The sequence below is a fragment of the Anabas testudineus genome, chromosome 22 (assembly GCF_900324465.2).
Source record: "Anabas testudineus chromosome 22, fAnaTes1.2, whole genome shotgun sequence".
In the NCBI taxonomy this organism is placed as follows: Eukaryota; Metazoa; Chordata; class Actinopteri; order Anabantiformes; family Anabantidae; genus Anabas; species Anabas testudineus.
Genome location: NC_046630.1, coordinates 646,297 through 672,442, shown reverse-complemented (window position 1 = coordinate 672,442; position 26,146 = coordinate 646,297). Strand labels below are relative to the sequence as shown.

Below are 26,146 nucleotides of genomic sequence, written 5' to 3'. Positions count from 1 at the left end.
GTGAGGCGAGCAGCTGATTGTCCTTGTTCATTAAGATTAAAGCAAGAACGCCTCCGAACAAAACGTTGTGTGTGTGTTTCACTGCGTCAGTAAAAGGTCTGTTGCATAACTGGAGGTGGATGCAGTCGCTCACACATGAAAGTCACTGCACACACACACGCACACACACACTCTTCACTGGCCTTGCTCCAGTACTGTCAGTACACAGTGCTGCTGTGCGGTAATAGGACAGTACTACTACAGTAGTACAACAGTTGTACTGTAATAATAAAGCAGTAGAAGTACTGTGTGTGTGAAGTAGAGTGAAGTATGTCAGAGGGAATTATTCACTCGCCAGTTAGTAAAAGCTGAAACACGTCTGTGACATTTTCAGCTCATTATTTTTGTTCGACTGTGAGATTTTGTTGAAACTCCTGAAAATCGACCTTTGACTTCTTATTTTGGGAAGAAGCTGCATTCAGACGGTGTTTTGCTAAAAAAAGCAGCATCCATTCGTTTTCCACTGAAGAGGGTGTTTAACGCAGTGGGGGCCGACATCAAAGGGGACTCCAGCAAAACAATGCATCACATCCTCTTCATCATCACTTCCTGCTCCTCTGCCTCCTCCCTTTAACTCTCTGCTCTCATCACCACCTCCTCCTCGTCTCTGACCCTCTCTCTCCCCTGTATCTTCACTGACTCCATTAGCAGCAGCGTGTGTGGAAAAAGAGGTGCATGATGGGAGTTAAATAAGTCAGAAGGGGGGAGACTGACTGACAGGCAGCACGGTCAGACATAACTCAGTCACCCCCCCCAACCCCAAACCATCACTAACCTGAACTACTCACTAATGTAGAAATGTCCTCACTGTCCAGGTGTAAAACCTAAACTGGTCCTCACAAAGAGGACAAACACACACAAACACACACACACACACACACACACACACACACACACACACACACACACACACACAGGTGAGTCGTGTTAGGAGAAACAAAACGTGACGAACCATCGTTAAAGGACCAGTTCAACATTTCCACCTGTTTACTTTCTTTTGTCAAATCCGGTTCTCGGGTGGATTTCAGATCAAACCTCTCGTCTCTTCAGGTTTTCTACTGGTTTGTTTAAGTGGCTCCTAACTCGTCCTTTGTGTTGTTCTTGTCCTTTAGGGTGAGAGTTGGTCTGAAGAGGCCGAGATCCAGACTGAGTCTAATAGATGAAGGTTGTAGCAGTTGGACAGTGAGCAGGAGAGGCAGCTGGTTTCACTCTGACCAAAAAGTCTATTAGCAGCAAGCTGCACCGAAATGTGACGTTCAAGAATCTGCAGGAAACGAAGACACAGCAGCAGCAAGGACGAGGAGGAGGAGAAGGAGGAGGAGGAGAAGGAGAAGGAGGAGGAGAAGGAGAAGGAGGTACAAAGCCTGAAATAATCGGCAAGCTTAGCGTCTCTGCTCAGGCGCAGATAAACGCTCCGTTTGTTGTGAATGTGTCGCATCTATTCTGGTCTATTCTGCTGCAGCTCGTACATCCAAAACAACGAAGTGAGACATGAATGTGTCTTTGTACCAGCAGCGACTCACCTGAGACCTGTTAGAAGCTACAGACTGAAACACAAAGGAACAACACGTTTCAACAGGTAGACGCTGAAACTGAATCCCAGAGGAACTGAACTCACGTCTGTTACCAAAAATAATATACATAGTGATAACAACAGCGTTTGTGTGCTTCACATCATTTAAACATCATTTAAACATCAAACAGCTGGGAACATGACTTTTAACAGGCCAGTGATGAGTTCATGAGCAGCTTGCTGATCACACTGAAGACATTAACCTAACGCACGCGGCGCGTTGTTTTGTTTTTCTTTTATTACACGTCTAAACTAACTGGACTAAATAGACTCGATACAGGATTCAGGTTCAATAAGCAGACTAAGAATCAGATCCAACCATTAAAATGTCAACCGAGACCTGAAGACCTGGTTTTAGGTTCAGTTCAAGGCCTCGTACCTCGGACTAGTATGGAGGTGGACTTCTTGGCGGGGTTTCCCACGTTGTTGGACGCCACGCAGGTGTAGGTCCCTCCGTCGTCCATGGTGACAGCCGGGATGGTCAGCGTGCCACGTTTGATGACGCTCCTCTTCGGGATCTCCTCCCCTCCGGGCCTCACCCACTTCAGGGTGGGAGGGGGATCTCCCCCTGACGCCACGCAGACCAGGGTGATCGTTTCCCCTGGGTTCACCACCAGGGGGTCTTCCAGGAGGAGTTTAATGGAGGGGGGAGCTGAGAGGAGGAGCAGGAGATTTTATTAGTAATAATAATTTGACTGTTAATAATAAGTCATGTAGTAATTAATAAAAATGACAATTCAAACGACAAACTGAAACAAGAGAGCTAGTGAGGATCAGTCGATACACGGATTTAACGTGTGTGACGTAAAATGAAATATTAGAAAATCCTTAATACACTTCTGTTTTTCACACAGATTTATCGTTCATTTGTTTATGTGTGTCATACATGTACTTACCGTTTACTTTTTGTGGCTTCAGAGTTTTAATTTTATTATTTAATGTATTCTTTTTTCTGCTGAGCGTCTCTCCTGCTCTAACAGTTTCACAAACTTCTTGGGTTTGGGTTTTGGGACACGTGTTGATTTTTTTCCATTAAAACCAGTGGATAAAAGAAAACAGCAGCTGAGGGAAAATTCAACCAATATTTTTATTCTGGTGTAAAACTTCGACTCAACTGCTACTACAAGAGATGTTCATTTGTTTTTTCACAAAAAAAAGATGAAGCCCTGATTCCACATATACATCTTGTACATTTTAAGAGCTCTTCCTTTGTAAATACTCCTCAGTGATCGTCATCCGTCCTGCGGCAGAAACACTTTAACAAAGAGAATAAAAGCGACTTGCTGCCTCCTCCGGCTGCACACGAGGAGCCGCAGAAAAGCAGCTAAATGTAGAAATAATAATGAGGGAGATAAAAATAGCTGAGTCGACCTCTGTTAAGCTGACATCATGTAAATCCCATCAGCCCCCGGGGCGAGGGTGGTGGGGGGGCAAGATCTACTGTACAGGTCAGAAAGCTGCAGCCTGAGCTCAGAGAGGGAAATGATTTATTTATGGTTTACATTAATCTAACTGGACACGCACAGGTACAGAGAGATTAACCAACCAAACACAGAAAGAAAAATGACACAATTTTACAGCGAATACGGAATTTCAATAAAAATATAACAAATAACATTTGGATTTGGACATTTAAAAATCCTTTAATCAGGAATATAGAGTATGTTTTGGGTGTTTAAGTGATGTTGACAGAGGAATGTAAACACACAGAGAAGATATTTAACTTTACTTTGTTCAACTAAATTATTCTTCAGGTGCTTTTACCTGTCCTGTTGCTCAGACTAAAGTGTGCACTCTTGTCTTCAATGCCGCAGATGTTCCTGACGGAGGACATGCAGGTGTAGTCGGCGTAATCCTGAGGGCGAAGATTTTTCAGCTTCAAGATCTTCGTCTCACCCTGAAACACACACGACATTCAGTCATTTATCCAAATTAGTTTAAAATGTAAATAAACTCAAGGCTAACTGCCATGATATCATAAATATTGTAATAAGTATTTGGCACCTCAGGGCCACCGTACACACAGCAGACTACAGTTTCTATCAGAATTCATTCCACAATTCAGGAATCAGGAATTCGTTTTTATCAATTACAGCTCTATTCTGCGACGTCCTCTTCCTCCGCTTCCTCCTCTTCCTCGCCCTCCCCCTCCTCCTCCCCTCCCCATCTCCACCTCGCTGCCAAATCTCTCTTATCTCCTCTGGCAGCCCCTGGCGCTGCCTTCCGCCTCACGGACAGATGAGATGAGATTAGATGACATTTAAATGGGATGTGTGTGCAAAGATGGCGTCCAATTTGTTTTTTTGGCTGTGGAGGAGGAGATAAATTCCTCATTAGGAACCATGAGGAGGGTTAAAGGAGTGAAGGGGGAGGGGATAAGGAGTTCCTGAGCTTGGCGCTGAAGGCATTATAGTCGACAGCGTTCATATCTGGCCTGAATGTTATCTCTGCTGTGGTATTACACAGCCCGCTAACTGGCCGCCTGATTGGCCGGCTTCCCTTTGCCACAAATTAAATCTACACTGCAGCCAAAAAAAAAGACAAATCTGGAATCTCCATCTGCAGAGGTTTAAAATCCACAGGAGGTTTAAAGTACAGCTCGGGTTTTTCAGACTGTTGAACTGGCTGACGGAAGACTGACGATGAAGGTTTAAAGTCACAGGAAACATTTGATCTGGAACTAAAGTTTCTACAAAACTCCGTGTTTGACACTCAAACCACACACACACTTATACATACAGCTGACAGTTATACATACAACACAAGAAAACATTCATTTCTCTTTATGGTCATTTTTTGCACATTGTTCAGTGTTTATTCACTAATTCTCTAAGAGTGTCTTTACAGTTACTGTCTTTGTGCCTGTTTTAGTTCTTCTGTGTGTTTTTTGTGGATGTAGTTTTGTGTACGTGTTTTTTTGTAGTTGTCTAAATGGATATTTTCACTTCATAGTATGAAAGAAAAATTACTGTGTGAAAAAGACGGAACAGACTGATGTTTTGTTTCTCCTCACTTAAAGAGAATCAGCAGCAGTGATGAGAAATCATGTCCATGTTCAGATTCGTATTAGATCGTATTCGTATTTTTCACCTGCAGCATATTTTCATCAGATTTCTGAGGACAGACGACTGAGAACAGAAGATGTTCTTATAAGAAGCAACGTGTTTCTGCCTAATTTCTTGTGGTCGTCTTCAGAAAGTCATAAAACGTCTTAAATGATGTGTTAAGACAAGTGTGGAAATGATAAAAGTGGATGTTTTATTTTTCCTCCTGAGCTGGTTCATAAGGGTGAAAATGAAAATAAATTGTATTAAAAAACATATTACAAAATGGAAATAAGCCACTGCGGTTTGGATGAGTGTGTGTGAAGCTGAAATTGGACAAATATCAAACTATTTTTGGCCGCAGCTGATGGACCACAGCCCATAAGAACCGAGCACCTTGAGCTTCCTCACAGGAATCACACAGAATTAAACAGGGATGAAAACACTTTTGATGGAGCTTCAGCAACGACTCCTGGGACAGAGTCTGACGCTGCTTCACCACGATCCGAACCTCTAAATAGAAATGATCACGACTGTCTAATAAAATGCCTAAAAAATTCATAATGTGGTTAAAAAAACAGCTCAACTGATTAATGATTAATGTCTACGATTGACTCTGACAGTGTGCTGTCTAATGTCTTCGTCCTGTTCTAGAATCACTTTGCTTTATGTGTTTTGTTTGTTAGTTTCACTGTTTCTTACTTTTTGTTCCAGCATTTTATTTCATGTCTTTGCAAAACACTTTGTAGTGCTGCTTTAAAATTCTTCTTCTTCTTGTTATCATGTGTTCAACTTCTAATTATCGAACAACTCATCTGAACACATCCTGATGTCAGATTTTTTTAAAAAGTGAAATTTTTATTTTAATTATTTTATGAATGGTTTTTTTTTTTCGCATCAAATGATAAATAAACCAGAAGCAGGCGAATCAGGTGACATGTTAACAGCTGCAACAGGAAACAGATGATTCTAGACGCCTGGTGCAGAGAGACCACAGACACCACTACGGTTTAACCCATCTTTAATATTTTAATCCTAAAACAACTCGCAGCTGAGAAGATAAAACCAGAGCCGTTCAGTTTTCATATTAGGCTACTGCCACATCAGTCACCTTCTGGTCAGCTCAGCTGTTTCTTTTCCAGACACAGAAATTCAGGAGACTCTGGTCCAGTTGGTAGAGTTACGATTATGTCTGTAACTCCTCGACTCTACAGGACCAAACCTCTCCAGGTTTAAGCAAAACAAGGGTGTGTGTTTGTTCACCTGTGTGAAAAAAGGTTCGTAGATCTCCACCCCAGAGTCGGTGCCCTGTGACAACACCTCCCTGCCTCTCCTCCAGGTGTAATGCACGGGGGGGTTGGAGTTGGCGACGCAGCGGAGAAACACTGTCCTCTCAAAGTAAAACTGCTCCTTCGACTCCCCAACGCTCTGATGCACCGTTATCACCGGGTCATCGAGATCTGAGGACAGAAAGGAGGAAGAGAAGGAGCAAGAAGGAATGGGAGAGGAGAGGACAAGGGGGAGAGGGGTAAGGGGGTAGGACAGGAGGAGGAGAAAGACAGAGAACACAGGAGGAGGCAGAAGAGAAAGGAAGGGGAGTACAAAGTTGGATGAGAGGAGGAAGTAGAGAGGAAAGAAAAGAGGAGGACGAGGACGGGAAGGAGGACGGCAAAATAGAGAAGAGGAAGCAGGATGGTGGAGTAGGGAGGAGGAGGAGTGGGAGGAGAGTAGGGGTGAGGAGTAGAAAATAAAACAATCCAATACATCTCTCCCATCTCCAAAGGGACAAACCACAGACCAAACTGCATTTAAAAAGTGAAGGTTTTACAGCCTGAAACACGATTTTAGTTTAGCTCGACTGTGTGTGACAGGTTTTTAATTGCTGATTACTTCAGCAGGTTCATCTCGGAATTCAAAGTATGCAGATAAAGAAAACCTTAAAAAATCAGTCCAGTTACAAACAGATGGTCAGTGGACTCAGGCACTGCTGCGATATGATTAAATTCAAATAATACATGAATTGAATTCGGTGCTGAGTCATTAAGTCACAGATAGAAATTCAGCACCGTCGCTGCTTCCTGCGGTTTGTGAAACTGAAAACAGATGAAGGTTCGTTTTCTCCTGCGGCGTCTGAATTTACTGTTTTTCATATTTTCCTAACAGTGGGTCAGTTTTCCTGTGGTGGGGGTAATTACTTCAGAGCCAGAGGCTTCAGAATCAGCTGGAGGCACGGCGAGCTCCTAATCAGCTGACTGCAGCTGACCAATCAGAAGCCACCGCGTTAATGAGTCCAGTTATGAAGCCGCCACCCGCCGAGAGGCTAACGGGCACTAATCTATTTCACACGGAGTGACGTCAAACTCTGAACTGCACGCAAACACATCGTGCCCGCCCACCTTGGTGGAAGCTCCCATAATAACTGGGAGCATAGCATTTCCGCTGCGGGTCTGGGTGGGGTGGTGGTCATGATTTATCCTGTTTCCTAATCCAGTTTAAAGAAGGGAACGTTGTGTAAAAGCCTGCGTGCCCTGAAGGAAGCACTCAGCTGTGATGCGTTCAGGTACCACTTAAATCCTCATTCCCTGTAAGAAACATCCTCCAGGACATTTTGGCTTTCATACAGTCACAGTTGGCAGATCTTCTTTGCTGTTGTTTGTTACTGCAGAGGAAACTTTTCAGGTAAGTAACTGCACATGAGGAAACTGGTGGTTTAAAAACACCCAGAGGATGTCTCTTCTCTGGCTTTACTGTGATTCTCTGAATCCAGAACTTCTCCCTGTTTGCGTCAGCCAGCAGAGCTCGGGGGGAGAAACACCGCTGCTGCTGCTGCAGGAAAACAGCTCAGTGCTTCGTTTCCACACATGTAGGTCAACAACAATCACCCACGAGTCGCTCAAATACCAACAGAAAGAGCTTTTATCGTACGTGACGAGGACACATGTAGGTCAGGAGGAGGTTTAATGTGATTAGCTGCCTGAAAACAGCAGCACAAAGTTGGAGCTTCATTTATCTGGCCTCAAGTTTCTGTCTCTGCAGCTCGGCCTCCTGATAGTTCCATTTATATAGCAAAGCTGCAATATCACAAACAGACTTTGTAGAAAACGTACTCTCCAGCCAGATGATGTTCTGAAGAAAGAATGAAGAGCTCAGTTTATTAATGAGCAGACAATAACGTGATAATAATGTGTCACACAGTGACACTGACGCTGGTCCCGTTTACATTAGCTGTGTTCACTGTAACGTGGCGTCTCATGTTCCTTCTGACGTGGGGACGGTCGAGTTTAAAGGACGGAGTCAAAGAAAAAGAAACAGATCAGACGTCAATCAAAAAACTCGTGTGAGAAACCTAAAGGACGGAAACAAACTGAACAGCAGCGACACGAGGAACGATCTCCTTTAATTCACGTTCTGTTTGTCAGCGATTCTCCCTGCGATAAAAACAGAAGACACCTGAACCAGCTGATGGAGGTGGAGACGCTGACTCATGATCTGACATGCTGAGAGGGAAACAGCTCGTTCTTCAGGTTTTCAGCTTCTAAATATCTTTATTCCTTGTAAATCTTTAGTTTAGTTTAATCTATGATGATGATGATGGTCAAACACTCAAAGTCTGGATGCTGTGACTCCAGACAACCTCACCTGGATGAACGTTGGAGAACATTCACAGGATAAAACTCCACCACAGTGTGTGTGTATGTTTGAACTTACAGTAGACCTCGACTCGGATGGAACGAATGGCAGGGACCCCATGTCGGTTCTCAGCCTTGCAGTAGTAGCGCCCCCCCTGGTGGCGGCTAATGTTTTCTATCCTCAGGGTTTCGTTGTGCTGATACGATTCGTTCAGACGGTCCGAGGCTCCGGCCTTAGTCCAACGAATCTGAACAACAAGATGGGGAGGGGGGTTATTAATACACACATCTAATCCAGTTTACACACGCAGTAACTCTGTCCATATCCTGTTTATATGATACAGACTCCCAACAGTTGATCTGCTCTGTGCTCCAGTTCACCAGCTGCTCTCGGACGGGGAGTTAAACCAGAAGAGAAAAGTTGTGTTTGTACAAAAGCTACTGTAAAGTGTGATTTAAAAACATTCTACATTCATGAGTTAAGAAGAAGCAGCAGACGTGTGGATTCATTTTCCTGCTCACTGAGAACTGGGGCCGAGGTTCAGATTCTAAGTTTAGATAGAAACGATGTTAGACGGTGTTTGCCTGCTGCACATCACCTCCACTCTGTGTGTCTGTACATGTCTCCACTGTGAGGAGGTTTTGTCTGGTCTTCACACCTCAATGGTTTGTTTGAGGATTTAGAGTTGGTTTCAGAATCAAGTTCTGGTTCTGGTTCTGGTAAGGGCTATGGAATGTAGAATGTCAGTGAGTGTCCTCACAGCTACAGAAACACGAGCATGTGTTCCAGCCTCTCGGCCAGATTTGTCCTCGTTCAGCATCTGTTGGTCAGTTTTCACCCACCCCTCCCACCTGCTCCATCATCATCATCATCATGTCTCCATCTGTCTCTCCTCTTCATCCTCCCTCCCTCCACGTCTCTGCTCTAAGCTGCAACTGACGATGGTTTTGATTATTGATGATTATCTGCTGAACTCCAGCTCTACAGTCAGACATCAACAAGAGGTTTCTCTTTAGAACGACTGACTACTTACTGACATGTAGTACAAATAAAATTAATACACAGTACTGTACAGTGACAGTACTACGTCTACTTACTTTGATACATTACAACACATGGAGGAACCCTGAAAACAACTGCATCAAATCAACTCCTCCCACAGAGAGGTTTCAACACTAACATTAAAACTGACCTGAACCACGCACCAGGTGATTCAGTACAAAGCTGCCAACACCATCTCTCCACAAATGTTACTGATGCTAAGTTTAGACATTGACCGTTTACATTCAGAGGCTAGTTACAGCTCAGAGACACAGACAATTACAGATGTTGTGGACATTACAAAGGCTTTAACAGCTGTTACACGTGATTTCAGGTGGCTGTAATGAGACACCGATCAAGATATCGATGATACCACTGATGATAGATGTGTTTTTTAGGTAGATTTGGATGTTTAGACTAACACACACTCACGTCTTTGATCATAATGTGTTTAAATATAAATGTAAAATGATACAAAATGTGAGTCTCCTGTTTCCTTGTTCAGTTCATTGTGTTTCTCCACTTCTCAAACTAAACCCACATCAGCAGATTTCCTCCTCTGATTCTCCTTCTGTCCCACCTGCTCCCCTCTCTCTCTCTCACTCTTCTGCTGCAGTTGCTCCACATGTCGGTCGCCCCCTGCCAGCTGGAGTGAAGCAGCCTTTTTATTGCTCGTCAGTGCAGCTTGAAACCAGCAAAGTGACGATTAATGAGCTAAAAATAGTCTCGGAGCAAAGATCCTGGATCTATGTGACGACTCTCTGTGTGCACAAAGTCACAGTAGTTACAACAAAGAGGCACCACTGGTGCTACGGTGGAACCAACAGTGGAACCAACACTGGGCAGATGGAGACTGTTCTCCTCCTGTAGGCAGCAGTGAACACCTCTGTTGTGGTTCATTTAGTCAGTTCCAAGTCTGAACAATACAAAGACTAACTGTGACAAGTGGACTCACCTGAGGTTCTTCAGAACTGACAGGAAACCAGACAAATCCAGTTTCATGGAAAGAGCTGAACCTCTCCACAAACGCGGAGACAAAGACATTTACCAAGAGCTTCAGAGCTCCCGTTTTAAACTGGACGAGCATCATCAAGGCGTTCGCAGTGAAAATATCTGTTCTCCTGGAAACTACACTTCAGGGAGGTGACACAACACGGTGTTTAACCTAAAACAACTCCACATGCCTTAGTCCAAGATCATGATCAAATTCAATTAAATCCCGAACAACTAGGAGCTCTATTTTTTTTATTTATGCTCAGAAAATGACTTCATGACATCTGGTACCACTTTTAAATGCTCTGTGTTAGTGCTACACATTGATCTATCAGCTTAATAAGCACTGTGGACTGTTCCCTGGATCTGGTCTCTCCGGCTTTAGCTGCACCCTTACATGAAATAAATATAAAATATTATATATTTGAATTTTAGACATAATTTAGATTTATACCAGACCATAAATAATAATCTCTCCAGAAACAGTTTTTGTGTGTTGTTGTGTTTTGTAGTTTATAAACTATATAAACTTATAAAATATATGAAACACCACTCACACATATTAATATATGTATTTCATAAACTTCTGAAATTTAAAACCTTGTCCTGTCCTATCAATTTAAATGAGCTACAACATTAACAGTGAACATATGACGAGCAGAAACTTTAAATGCAGTTTTACACACTGATGTACGACGTCTATAAAAAGTATTCACACCTTTAGTGTTTTGTTGTAGTTTGTCATGAGCTGCCGGATGGACTCCATGGCCAGAGATCAGACAGGACAGAACCGAATATTGAATCTTTATTTAAATCGACTGAACACAATAAATCAATGACTAGAATGAAACAGTCACTCAGTGGGAGGAGGTGAGGTAGGGTGAGTATGGTGATCGGGTTGGAAACAGGAAGTGACGTCAAAAACCAAGATGGCCGACCAACAGAGAGCACATGGACAAAATGGAGGACAATGGTGAAGGTTCAGGACTGAAACAAAAGTGTCACCCAAACACCACGAGAATATCGTCCAAACCAATATAAAGCAGTATAATATCTAAACCCAGTGTGGGAAAACAGGATGGTGTAATGAACATAGGCAGTCCAAACACTGAACCCAAAAGGCTAAACTCAGGTCAAGGGTAATCCAGGTCATACACGGTTAGGCAGTTCAGAGGTAAGTCCGGCAGGCAAGATCCACAACGAAAAGACAATCCAGGTCGATACACAGGGAAATCCAAACCAAAACAGAGCAGGGAAGGGAACAACAAGGGAGAGAACAGACCACAGGGTAAACTCACTGGACCAGAGGGGAAGCAGGGTCAGGACAGGCTGGTCCAACGAGGGGGAATCCAGGGTAGCCAGGGTAAAGGGGTACAGGTCCGGGAAAGGGCATCAGACAGGAGGTACAGTTCTGGTACCGTGAGCAGGGGGAAAGACAGGGAAAGAACAGAACTCACAGTACCAGGGGGTCAGGCAAGAGACGGGGTCCAGAACAGGCAGAGTCAGAGAAATCCAAACCAAATCAGTCCAAGGAAATGCGGGATAGTGTCCGGGGTTTTAGAACAAACTATCTGGCAGCGGAAACAGGTGAGCAGGCCGGTATTTATACTGTGAGGGAAAACCAGGTGTGACCAATCAGGTGAGTGCATGTGACCAGAACGGGAAAGGGAAACAGGAAACCGCCAAAATAAAAGCACGGGAGGAAGCACCAGCAGCAACGAGGCTGGAACCATGACAGTAGTTAATAAATACTATATCATGGTCAATTTATTTGACTTCTTAAAAAACTATCAAAATATTTTTTATTTCATGTCAAAGTGACACCAGATATTTACAAAGTCATTCATTTATTAAAAAATAAAACTGAAAATAAGTCATTCTAGAAATATTAACCTTTAATGTAAATAATTAAAAAGTCGTCATGCAGTTCTTTGAAATGAGAAAGCTGTGTTTTTAGTGACTGTAGTATAAATACACACACAGTATTTACGCAGTATAAATACACACACAGTATATACGCAGCATAAATACACACACAGCATTTACGCAGTATAAATACTACACACAGTATTTACGCAGTATAAATACACACACAGTATTTACGCAGTATAAATACACACACAGTATTTACGCAGTATAAATACACACACAGTATTTACGCAGCATAAATACACACATAGCATTTACGCAGTACAAATACAGGTCCAGTTACAGGTGGACCAGTATTCTGGGTAAAATCTTTAAACCATAACGACAAATGAAGACTTGAAGCTCGAGTCAGAGGATGGAAACAGGAAAATCTCCAGGTCTCTGAAACAACGTCTAAAGGTGAGAATACTTTTTATAGGGTGTAGACGCAAAATTAAAGGATGAAAGTCAAGTGCTACTGTGAAGAGACGACAGGAAATGAAACCAAGGCCGGACCCTCCCTACAGGTTTTCACTCTGAGAAGCAGATAAAAATCATTTTGAGTCGTGATTTTTTTTACTTGGTACAGTGAGAAGAAGCGGAGGATGAGGGAGGTGTAAAAAAGACGAAGAAGAGGGGGATGAAAGAAAGATGCAGAGGATGCTGAGCTCTGCAGTGACGCAGAGAGAGGAAAAAAAACAAAGTGTGTGTTTTACAGTGTGTGTTTGGACTCAGCCTGAGCCAGTAGCTGCTCTATTTATAGCCTCCGCAGACTGACACCACAGAGATGATGGAGGAGGAAGACGAGAAGCCGAGCAGGCACAGCAGCCGATCACACCTGATTATTGATTATTAGAGGTGATGTAAGGCAGTGGTGATGTCGTCACGTTTCCACAAACAACTGTGCTCCATCGATCATATCATAACGCCTACGTTTAAAGGGTAACTACGCACTAAATGACTTCTGTAGTGTACATATACTGTCATTACAGAGTTTGGGTGGTGAATCCATGTGCAAGTGATTTTTGTTGAAGAAGCTGTACTGAAGCCTGAAAATAAGAAAATGATCCAACATGTCATCACTACGTCGTACTGTGATTGGCAACATGACAAACGACCAATCACAGCTCGACGTAGTGATGACATGTTGGATCAGAGCGGTGTTACCTGTAGGCACACAGGTCGATGTCTTACCTGTCACTGTGTCACATCGCCTCTGTTGTACTAATTAATTAAGCTAATTACGGCAGGTCTCATGTTTCCACATGGTTTATATAGTAAAAACCAAAAATGATAAACAGAAAGCAGGAAAAAGAGGGGGAAGTTCACTAAGCTGATTTTCTGTGCTTTTGTTATGAAATCACTGCTGGGAAACAAAAATGAACACATCAGCCTCCTCCTGATGTTTTTCACGTTGTCTCGTTCACTTGAGTTTAAACTCAACTCAACCTGTAACGTCACTGCTCAACAGCAACAGTTCAAATAAAGTTTCTCAGTCTTCAGCGTTCCATCACGTGTTCTGTGTTTGGCTGTTGTTTCTCACTCTGCAGCGTTTTGTTGGTGTCAGGTTGTCGGAGACATCATGGTTTCATTAAATTAAATAAAAGTAAATGACGACAGTAAACGACATAAAGACGACCTACATCCATCTTCTCTCTCATCACTTCTTCTTTTACTGATTTCACTTTATTCATCTCTCTCTTCTTCATCACTCAGACAGCATCGGCTCTTCTGGTCCTCCAGGGTCCTCCTCTTTCTTCTTCTGTGATTGCTCTTATTTATGAAACACAAAGCTGTCAGAGCAGCTCAGCTCATCAGGAACTGCCCGGGATGATGGGAGTGTTTCCTTAACTGTGCTGTGCAGAGTCAGCAGAGACCAAGTCTGTGATCAGATGTAAACTTCAAACTTCACTATTTCTTCATTTCTTGTGTTGTTCACTCACTGTCTGATCTGCTACAAACACAGAGACGCTGAATTAACTCGTCTGCTTCTGTTTTCACACCTTAATGATTTCTCAAATAACACTAAGTTTTTAAAGTCACTGTTTCCATCAGTCTGAGAACATCACTGCTGCTTGAGGTTCACCTCACAGAGGCTGAGACACCAGTCTAACCAGAGAGACCAGTACGAATATATATAAACAAGTCTAACCAGAGAGACCAGTACGAATATATATAAACAAGTATAACCAGAGAGACCAGTACGAATATATATAAACCAGTCTAACCAGGGAGACCAGTACGAATATATATAAACAAGTCTAACCAGAGAGACCAGTACGAATATATATAAACAAGTCTAACCAGAGAGACCAGTACGAATATATATAAACAAGTCTAACCAGAGAGACCAGTACGAATATATATAAACAAGTCTAACCAGAAAGACCAGTACGAATATATATAAACCAGTCTAACCAGAGAGACCAGTACGAATATATATAAACAAGTCTAACCAGAGAGACCAGTACGAATATATATAAACAAGTCTAACCAGGGAGACCAGTACGAATATATATAAACGAGTCTAACCAGAGAGACCAGTACGAATATATATAAACCAGTCTAACCAGGGAGACCAGTACGATTATATATAAACCAGTCTAACCAGAGAGACCAGTACGAATATATATAAACGAGTCTAACCAGAGAGACCAGTACGAATATATATAAACAAGTCTAACCAGAGAGACCAGTACGAATATATATAAACCAGTCTAACCAGGGAGACCAGTACGAATATATATAAACCAGTCTAACCAGAGAGACCAGTACGAATATATATAAACAAGTCTAACCAGAGAGACCAGTACGAATATATATAAACAAGTCTAACCAGGGAGACCAGTACGAATATATATAAACGAGTCTAACCAGGGAGACCAGTACGAATATATATAAACGAGTCTAACCAGAGAGACCAGTACGAATATATATAAACCAGTCTAACCAGGGAGACCAGTACGAATATATATAAACCAGTCTAACCAGGGAGACCAGTACGAATATATATAAACGAGTCTAACCAGGGAGACCAGTACGAATATATATAAACCAGTCTAACCAGAGAGACCAGTACGAATATATATAAACAAGTCTAACCAGAAAGACCAGTACGAATATAAAAAGAAAAACCATGAACAAATGAAACCACTGTTACCAGTATAACCAGTCTAAACCAGTCAGACCTGTAGTACCAGCACAGGTAATATAAACACGTAACGCTAAAACCTGTTACTATTAGAAATATAAACCAGTAGAACCAGTACAATAATTATTAATATAATGATAACGTATAATTTCTTGATTCCGCTTGGGGAAATTCGGTGTCTTGTCCAAGGACACCTCAGCAAGTAGCCGGGAGGAACCAGGAATCGAACCACTCACTCTGGGAGTCGTAGGCGACTGCTCTACCCCCCTGAGCTACCGCCGCCCTATACTGGTGGAAACAAATAAACATACCAGTGTAACCAGTATAACTCATCAAATCTATGATGACTGTGGCTCAATAGGTAGAGCAGTTGTCTCCCATTCACAGGATTGGTGGTTTGATTCCCAGCTGCCACGCCACATGCCAAAGTGTCCTTGGGGAAAGATACTGAACCCCAAGTTGCCCCCGGTGAGTCAGGTCAGCTGCAGCAGCTCTGCCATTGGTGTGTGTGTGTGTGTGTGTGTGTGTGTGTGTGTGTGTGTGTGTGAGAATGAGGCGCGGTGTTAAGCACTTTGAGTACCAGTTAGGTAGAAAAGAGCTCCAGTATATAAGTAAGAACATTTATATCACGAGTAAATGTAATAAAAATGCTAACCAGTGTTACCCGTATAAATATAGAGCAGTCAAAGTGGTTACCAGTTTAAGCACAGACCAGTGTTCCCAGTGTTCCCAGTGTACCTGTGGTCGGGGGTGTCCTGTGAACAGACACTGCAGCTCCAGAGTGTCCCCCTCTCTGATGGTGTGGACTCTCTCAGTGTAGCGGTCCTCCTCCACGTTACAGCCCTGACCTGAGGGCACGATCTGTGCTGTAGGGGGCGCTGTGGACACACACACACACACACACACACACACACACACACACACAGGGTTCCAGTGTGAGAAAAAAACTACTAAATAAAAGCCTCTATTTAAGTCGGTCGGGCCTGGACAGTGTTGGAGGAACTTTACTCTGACACTGTACTGACACTGTACCTGTGGACGTCCTGTACCCTTGTATTTATTCAGCCCTGAGTTCTGTCTGCAGGTGTTCAGTTTATTTTTTGTAACACACTTCATCTGCCTACAGCTCTTCTCCACAGTTTAACATCTTCACGTTCTGTTTAAACTTTGTTTTCTCTTATGATTTAACAAACCGTCGACGTTCTCGTCTTTCTACAAACAAACTTTAAACCTGCAGCGGGGGCTCTGATCCGCCCACTCGAGTGAAACTCAGCATTTCTCTCTGCAGCAGAAAAAACTCATCTCCTGTGTTTCTACAGTCTGACTGAAGTACGAGCTGGAAAACGGCGACTGAACACGGCGTCAGCCTCGGGATGCCGTCTGCCTGTCGTCATGGGAACCACGCACCAAGAAGGCAGCGTGGCGTTCGTGCCCCTGAAAGCTGCAGTAAAGAATTGCGCCAGCTTTTTGTTTTACAGTTTGATATTTCACAATACTCCTCACAGGTGAAGATGATCAAAGAATAAAAACAGCAAAGAAAGTTTGAAGTGAAGTCAACATTAAACTTGTTTGTTCAACATTTCACCAGATATTGAACTTAAAGACAAACTGTAGTTTCTGTATCTGTATTTTATATTGGCTCATTTCAGGACATGTGCTTTTCTCTGCTTTGCTCTTTTATGTTGTAAATAAAAAATAACAAATAAATAAATGAGATATTATTAGATACTGTTCTACTCTTTTCATAGATAATTGAACCTTAATTGTGCTGCTTATTAATCATTAATGTATCACTCTATGAACACTTAGCAGCTGAAATAAGAAACACCACAATGGAGCTGTGGTTTTACACGTGAAACATCACGAACACATCAGTCAAACCAGTTCTTCCCGTGTTCAGGTGATCGGTGAGTCTTCAGAGTCTGAACCCACCTGGAGCTTCAGGTCAGATCTGACCTCCACCTCTGGTTAAGAAAATGTTCAGCAGGAAATTAACTTTTAATTGACTGAATTGGGGGGCAGTCTATTAAAAGTTTGAAGAACTGAGGGGCAGACTGGACCACTAACCCTGATCTGGATTCAGCTGTAGGTTTGTGAGCAGCAGTTACTCAGAGATTCTGTGTCAGCAGCTGTGAAGCATCCTGTGAGTCGTAGCACTCGTTCTTTATTTTTACCCTCCGCCTCTATTTCTGCTGCATCTGCTCCACACACACACACACACACACACACACACACACACACACACACACACACACACACACACACACACACACACGCGCGCTCACTTGAGACTCGGTCTCACAGGTTCCTCAGATTCTGGTTCTTCTCTTTTAGCAGAATCAGAACCCAGATGCTGATTCGTTCTGGACCTTATAACCCTATAACCTTTAATATGTAAACTTAAATGTGATCAAACAGGAGAGTGAGTAGACAAGGGAACAGGAGAGGAGAGGAGACAAGGTAACAGGTAAGGTGTCAGAGCAGAACAAGCGAACAGGAGAGGAGAGGAGACAAGGTAACAGATAAGGTGTCAGAGGAGAACAAGGGCACATGAGAGGAGAGGAGACAAGGTAACAGGTAAGGAGAGTAGACAAGGGAAAAGGAGAGGAGAGGAGACAATGGAACAGGAGAGGAGAGGAGAGGAGACAAGGTAACAGGTAAGGAGAGTCGACAAGGGAAAAGGAGAGGAGAGGAGACAATGGAACAGGAGAGGAGAGGAGAGGAGACAATGGAACAGATAAGGAGAGTAGACAAGGGAAAAGGAGAGGAGAGGAGACAATGGAACAGGAGAGGAGAGGAGAGGAGACAAGGTAACAGGTAAGGAGAGTCGACAAGGGAAAAGGAGAGGAGAGGAGAGGAGACAATGGAACAGGAGAGGAGAGGAGAGGAGAGGAGAGGAGACAAGGTAACAGGTAAGGAGAGTAGACAAGGGAAAAGGAGAGGAGAGGAGACAATGGAACAGGAGAGGAGAGGAGAGGAGACAAGGTAACAGGTAAGGAGAGTCGACAAGGGAAAGGAGAGGAGAGGAGACAATGGAACAGGAGAGGAGAGGAGAGGAGACAAGGTAACAGGTAAGGAGAGTCGACAAGGGAAAAGGAGAGGAGAGGAGACAATGGAACAGGAGAGGAGAGGAGAGGAGACAAGGTAACAGGTAAGGAGAGTCGACAAGGGAAATGGAGAGGAGAGGAGACAATGGAACAGGAGAGGAGAGGAGAGGAGACAAGGTAACAGGTAAGGAGAGTCGACAAGGGAAAAGGAGAGGAGAGGAGACAATGGAACAGGAGAGGAGAGGAGAGGAGACAAGGTAACAGGTAAGGAGAGTCGACAAGGGAAAAGGAGAGGAGAGGAGACAATGGAACAGGAGAGGAGAGGAGAGGAGACAATGGAACAGGAGAGGAGAGGAGAGGAGACAAGGTAACAGGTAAGGAGAGTCGACAAGGGAAAAGGAGAGGAGAGGAGACAATGGAACAGGAGAGAGGGGGGAACAGGAGAGGAGAGGAGACAAGAAAACAGGAGAGAGGGGGGAAAAGGAGAGGAGAGGAGACAATGGAACAGGAGAGGAGAGGAGAGGAGAGGAGACAATGGAACAGATAAGGTGTCAGAGAAGAACAAGGGAACAGGAGAGGAGAGGAGACAAGGGAACAGGAGAGAGGGGGGAACAGGAGAGGAGAGGAGACAAGAAAACAGGAGAGAGGGGGGAACAGGAGAGGAGAGGAGACAAGGGAACAGGTGTGCAGGAACAGAGGAGGAGGACGATGGAGAGGACGTGTTGTGTTCTACTTTTTCTATTTTTAGATTTAGATTTTTTTCTGCTGATGTCATCAAACACACCCACACATGGTCTTTCTACAACTGTGGGGACTCTCACTGACATAATGCTCACTAACCCGGCCCAGCCCTACACCCTAACCTGGACCTGATCCAAATCTGAACCCTAAAACCCTAAGGTCTTCCGTTTCCGCTTCTCGGAGGACGCGCGTGTGTTTTTTTCGTCTGAGAACAACAGCGGGATTTTTAAACTCTACACAACATTTCTTCTACATTTCTACAACTCAGGTACGTTTAAGATGACTAATATTCAGCTTGTTCAGTGTGTGGAGTGCAGGATGTTTAGACCGTCTTCCTCCGTCGTTAGCGACAATTTTACCTGTGACAGGTGTGTGCTAGTTAGCACTCTGACGGAGAAGATATCAGCGTTAGAGGAGCGCATCCAGACTTTAGAGAGGGTTAGAGAGAGTGAGAGTAGTGTTATTTCTTTAGAAGACAGTCTGGGTGCCGCGGGCGGAGATAGCCAGTCCCCGACTCCGGCATTAGAGCCCTCACAGCGGGGCGAGTGGGTGACGACTCGGCGGCATACTCGCGCAGCCAAAGCTAAGGCTAAGGCTAAAGCTAGCCCACCGGAGCACACCACCCCCGCGCTTCACGTGTCTAACAGGTTTGCCCCCCTCAGTGATTCACCCACTGAGAAACCTGGAAGAACTCTGGTTATAGGAGACTCGATCATGAGACACGTGAAATTAGCCAGACCTTTAGGGGCTCCAGCGGCTGTGGTCAGGTGTATCCCGGGGGCCAGGGTACCGGACATTGAAGGCAATCTTAGGGCCTTAGGACAGCATAGCTTTTCTAAGATAGTGATACATGCCGGAGCTAACGATATACGCCTTCGTCAGTCTGAGGTTACCAAGAATAACTTTAAAGAGGTGTTTAAATTAGCGAAGGCGATGTCCGAAGTGGTAATCTTCTCTGGCCCCCTCCCAATGAGACGAGGTGACATAACCTACAGCAGGTTATGGTCGCTGAACCGCTGGATGTCCAGGTGGTGCTCCGAAAACAACGTGGGCTTCATAGATAATTGGAGGACCTTTGAGGGCAAACCTGGCCTGTTAGGGCGGGACGGTGTCCATCCCACTCGGGAAGGTGCTGCTCTCATTTCTTGCAGTATAGCTCATAGTCTAAGATCAGGCCTAGCTAGTCGCTGACTACCCAGAGTCCAGGCCAGGGAGCAGACAAACAGGCTAAACCAAGTGTCTGCTAGCTGCACAGAGTCGTCACTCAGGGTTCAACATATTGAGACTGTGTCTGTTCCTCGAGCTAAACAAAAAGCTAGAAAAACCCAGAAAGTATGTTTTAATAATTTAATTAACATACAGACCTCAAATTCAGAGCACACTGATTGTGCAGCCAGCACCTCTGATCTGAAGTTAGGACTGTTAAATATTAGATCTCTTACATCTAAAGCTCTTACTGTTAATGAAACTATCACAGATCAGGAGTTTGATATACTCTGTTTAACAGAAACCTGGATTAAACAGGACGAGTATGTAGCTTTAAATGAAGCAACTCCTCCTGGATACAGCTACATTCACCAGCCTCGTCTGACTGGTAGAGGAGGAGGTGTCGCAGTTATTTATAATGATAAACTGACTATCGTACAAAAGCATGTACACAAATTTAAAGCTTTTGAATGTCTTTATAGTAACATAACAAGTGTAGATACAAATATAAAGTCTGCTCAGCCGATCCCGCTAATTATCATTTACAGACCCCCAGGGCCCTACTCTGAATTTCTTTGTGAATTTGCAGATTTCCTTTCTAACCTAGTTGTTTCTGTAGACAAAGCGTTAATTGCTGGAGATTTTAATATTCACTTTGAGAATCCAGAAGACCCTCTGAGAACAGCATTTATGTCCATATTGGACTCGCTAGGAGTAGATCAGTGTGTAGTAGGACCCACTCATAAAGCGGGTCACACCTTAGATTTAATAATATCATTCGGTTTAAGTATAAGAAATTTACTTACGCTCCCACTGTCTGAAGTTATCTCAGACCACTATCTTGTTTCAACTACAGTGTGTCATATTAACAATGTATACTCAGCGCCGCGCTATCGCATTAAACGTACATTTACATCAACTACCGCACAGAGCTTTATTAGTAATCTTCCAGAGTTATCAACTTTGATTGGATCACCGTCTGACACCACAGAACTAGACCAGGCGACTGAATATCTCGAGTCGTCATTACGTTATACCTTAGATAAAGTAGCTCCAGTTAAAAGAAAAGTCATTAGAGATAAGAAACTTGCTCCTTGGTATAACGATGACACGCGCGTCTTAAAACAGACTACTCGAAAGTTAGAACGTAAATGGCGCCAAACTAAACTGTTAGTATTCCAGATAGCGTGGAAGGAGAGCATCCTGAACTATAAAAAAGCTCTTAGTGCAGCTAGATCAACGTATCTCTCCACTCTCATAGAAAACAACAAAAACAACCCTAGATTTTTATTTAATACAGTAGCCAAATTAACTAGAAAGAAAACTACTGCAGATATCTCCACAACAACGTTGTGCAGTAGTGAGGACTTCATGAACTTTTTCAATAACAAAATTGTAAATATAAGGCAGAAAATTCAAGCTTTAAAACCAGACAATTTAGTTGACGCAGGTGACGAGCTAACCTCAGCAGATCAGTACCTAGATTACTTTACTCCTCTTGAAGAGAATGAACTAATTTCACTCATCTCTTCTGCAAAATCTTCAACCTGTACATTAGACCCTATACCGACACACTTTCTAAAACAGATAGTGCCAGAAATAATAGAACCCCTGCTGACAATCATAAATTCCTCACTCAGCTGTGGGTATGTCCCAAAGTGTTTTAAATTAGCAGTTATTAAACCGCTAATCAAGAAACCTGATCTCGACCCTTGTCAGCTGTCAAATTACAGGCCGATATCAAACCTCCCCTTTATCTCAAAGATTCTCGAAAAGATAGTAGCTGGGCAGCTATCCTCGTATCTTCATAGAAATAACATACATGAACTCTATCAGTCAGGATTTAGGCCTCATCACAGCACAGAGACGGCCCTTGTTAAAGTAGTAAATGACCTCCTATTGGCCTCTGATCAGGGTAGTGTCTCTATGCTTGTGCTACTCGATCTCAGTGCAGCTTTCGACACCATTGACCATAGTATTCTCCTTCACAGACTAGAAAATGTTGTTGGAATTAGGGGAACGGCCCTCTCCTGGCTTAGGTCCTATTTGACTGATCGTTATCAGTATGTAGATCTAAATGGCGATTACTCCACATGCTCTCCAGTGGAGTTTGGTGTTCCACAGGGTTCAGTTTTAGGCCCCCTGCTTTTTTCCCTCTACATGCTTCCTCTGGGCAACATTATCCGTAAACATGGTATTAACTTTCATTGTTATGCTGACGACACACAGTTATATGTTTCATCAAAACCAGATGAGATCAAACTGCTTAATAAAGTTGAGCAATGTGTAAAGGATATACGAGACTGGATGCTAATTAACTTCCTTCTGCTAAATCCTGATAAGACAGAAGTACTAGTTATAGGATCATCTGCAGCTAGAAGCAAGATGTTAGACCACACCGTAACTCTAGATGGCCTTTCCGTTACATCTAGTGCAACAGTCAAAGACCTTGGTGTGATTCTAGATTCCAGTCTTTCATTTGAAGCTCATGTAGATAATGTCACCAGGACAGCTTTCTTTCACCTCAGAAATATTGCCAAGATAAGGAATATTTTGTCACTAAATGATGCAGAAAAATTAGTCCATGCTTTCATCACCTCTAGGTTGGACTACTGTAATGCCTTACTGTCTGGCTGTTCAGCCAGGTGCATAAACAAGCTTCAGTTAGTTCAGAATGCAGCAGCGAGAGTCCTCACTCGAACCAGAAGATACGATCACATCACGCCTATCTTATCTACACTTCATTGGCTCCCCGTGAAATTTCGCATTGATTTTAAAATACTACTTTTGACATTTAAAGCATTAAATGGTCTTGCGCCGCATTATCTAAGTGAACTGCTAGTGTCTTATGATCCACCACGCCTACTTCGCTCAAAGGATGCTGGCTGCCTGTCAGTACCTCGTATCCTAAAAACTACAGCTGGGGGCAGAGCTTTTTCTTACAAAGCCCCAAAGTTATGGAATAGCCTTCCAAATAGCGTTCGGGACTCAGACACAGTCTCAGTGTTTAAGTCTAGGCTGAAAACCTACCTATTTAGTCAAGCATTTGAGTAAATAGATCTGGGAAGGACTCATGGACGTAGAGCATTATGGTGAACTGGTATGTTTAGATGCTGTCTTCCCAACTCTCACTGATCACTCGGGTTTGTTGATGGTGAAGTGTTTGGTTGCTCTACATCCCAGTGCGCCCTCATGTCTGTGTTTTCTTCTGAACCCACCCTTTTAGTTAGGCTGTCATAATTAGTCCTGCCGGAGTCCCTGCTGCACTACACTAAATATACATTCACCTCAAACTTTATCTGACTGTGAATACAACTAACTGCAATCTCTCCTCTTCTCTCTCTTTCCCTCTCCCTCTCTCTTTTCCCTCTTCCTGTCTCTCTGTCGAGCTACACGTCATTCCACCCTTTGCCCTCTGGACCTGTCTGACTCGTCCTGATGCCCAACTTCTGGCTGGAGATCTCGTCGCCTGGATCCACCGTTTGCCCTTTGGGATGCGTCTGGAGACTGGATTGGTCACAAGCTACTATGACGTCGGTCCCGGCCTCGGCGGACGTCGGAAGCTGTTTCTTGGAGGTCTCGACTCAACGCTCGATAGTCAAGGAATGGAACTAGTCTGCCTGCAATAACTAACTGGACTCCATATTAACTTAAAAGACTTTAACTGTTATACTGGACTGCTGCCTACACAGCATGTAATCACCCATATGAGGATGGGTTCCCTGTTGAGTCTGGTTCCTCTCAAGGTTTCTTCCTGTTGCCTTCTCAGGGAGTTTTTCCTTGCCACTGTCGCCCTCGGCTTGCTCATCAGGGACAATCACATTATTATGACTCATACACATACACTGTTCATGTACTGTTGTTTGGTTGTGTAAAGCTGCTTTGTGACAATGTCAATTGTAAAAAGCGCTCTACAAATAAAATTGAATTGAATTGAATTGAATTAAACCAGGTCTGAGCTATGAAAGACTAAGTCCTCATTAACATAGAAAAAACTAAATTTATCAGCCAATCACTGCTGACCAATGTTCTGTCGATCGACCAATCAGCTGTAACCAAACACACGCACACACGTATAATGATACACATACGTGTATTTATGCTGCAGATAAAAAGCATAAATACACGTAATACACGTAAACACTTGATGTTCACTTTTTATCAAATAAACTGTGGATCTTCCAACTTGAACCACAGTAGAAAGTAGTCCCCCCCCCCATATGCCGTGTTCTGGCTCAGGTGTTTTCCATTTCCTTTCTAAAACCAGGTATTAGTCTAATCCCTGTGTTCTATGCAGCACCACAAACTGCAGCTGATCCCTGCAGCACAAAGTGCAGCATACAAACACAAAAACCACCAACACCTCTTAAACAGGAACGACCTGGAGGAGAGAACACAGCCAGAGACGTTTTGTCCGTTTACACACGTCATGCTGCAGGTGAGACATCGATCGGCGTCTGTAAAAAGCAGCTTCGGACTCATCTAACCTGCAGCAACACAACAACACAGCAAACAAACCAACACATCGTCGGGGGAGGGAGGTGTTCGTGTGCGAACACAGGGATATTTGTGGAAACGTCCTGCAGGTCTCGGCCACTGAGCTAAACTGAACTAATGACCTTGTTACAAACGAGGGCGCCGGACAAACGAGTACGAAACAAAAAAGGGTTTATTAACTAAAACACCCGGTCCAAAATACAGGGGACACGGGGAGAACCAAACAAGACTGAGGGAAACTAAAAGACCATGGATAATAATGAAGCAAAATAACGACAAAAACCACTGCACTGACGCAGGGACAAACTAACTAATGATCAGACATACAAAATAACAAGAGAAATCAAAGCTCTAACACCGACAAAAAGACGAACCAACATACAAAACAATATACAAAGTACCAAACAAAAACGCTGCTCCAAGGCAGGTAAAACACCACCAACATACAAGTAGCAACGAAAAGCAAACACAAACAAACTCACTAAAGAGACAAAGTAACAAACAAAGATGAATGAACCAAAGAAGACAAAAAACTAATGTACACAGTAGACAGAAGGTCACTGCTAAGGCAAAGACAAACTAACACTGAGGAACAAAGTCCAAAGGGAAGAAAACAATGAACGAAGGAACAAACAAACAAACAAACTGGGAGCGGAGGTGTGTGATCCAGTCAACAAACGAACAAAACGCAGAGTCCGAAGTGCAACAAACCAGCAGCAAACAAAAGACTGAGGGGAGCTTATAAAGGGACGGGGACAAACAGGTGATCTAATTACTAATTAATTAATACAAATATTAGAACAGAATACTACATGACAAATACACAAGGAACGTTGTGTTTACAACTTGTGTTCAGACAGGACTGGTTCGTTTGTGTCCTTTAACTTGTTTTTGACTTGATCTTCTCTGACACAGCTCTGGTGAAAATGAGTTTAATACGAAAAAGATGATGAGTCTAACACTGTTTTCATTCCTCAGCAAATACACTGCTTACAGCCAGCATCGCTTTTCATTTCTAATTTCTTCGTCCACCTTTGTTCTCTGCATTGCCTTGTCTTTTTCCCTTTTTCATCTTAACTTGCTGTTGGTGCTGATTTTTTTACTGGAGAAAGATCACTGAAAAGTGCTAAACATAAATCACCTCTATAATCTTACAGTTCGTCTTGACCTGATCAGGAGAACTTTGAGTCCATCACCAACAAACTAACAGCTCAGCACCACTTACTAAACTTCACAGAACTCTGGTCAGCTCTGCTGGGTTTTGGAAAGCGATGAC

At 43.3% G+C, this 26,146-nt stretch overlaps 1 protein-coding gene across 3 annotated transcripts in view; it reads right to left on the bottom strand.

The window, feature by feature from the left end:
* The window catches only part of mdga2a (MAM domain containing glycosylphosphatidylinositol anchor 2a), an 84,718-nt gene that overhangs the window by 42,764 nt on the left and 15,808 nt on the right, over positions 1–26,146 (bottom strand). For 2 of the 3 annotated variants that reach the window (XM_026340369.1, XM_026340372.1), the window contains exons 2-6: positions 16,118–16,257; positions 8,365–8,533; positions 5,920–6,116; positions 3,377–3,509; positions 1,992–2,264 (exon numbers count right to left, since the gene is read on the bottom strand). In XM_026340369.1, coding sequence (XP_026196154.1) covers positions 1,992–2,264; positions 3,377–3,509; positions 5,920–6,116; positions 8,365–8,533; positions 16,118–16,257 — 912 coding nt within the window. Of the gene's footprint in view, positions 1–1,991; positions 2,265–3,376; positions 3,510–5,919; positions 6,117–8,364; positions 8,534–16,117; positions 16,258–16,395; positions 16,635–26,146 lie in introns of those variants that run through there. The other variant, XM_026340368.1, reaches the window with a different exon arrangement.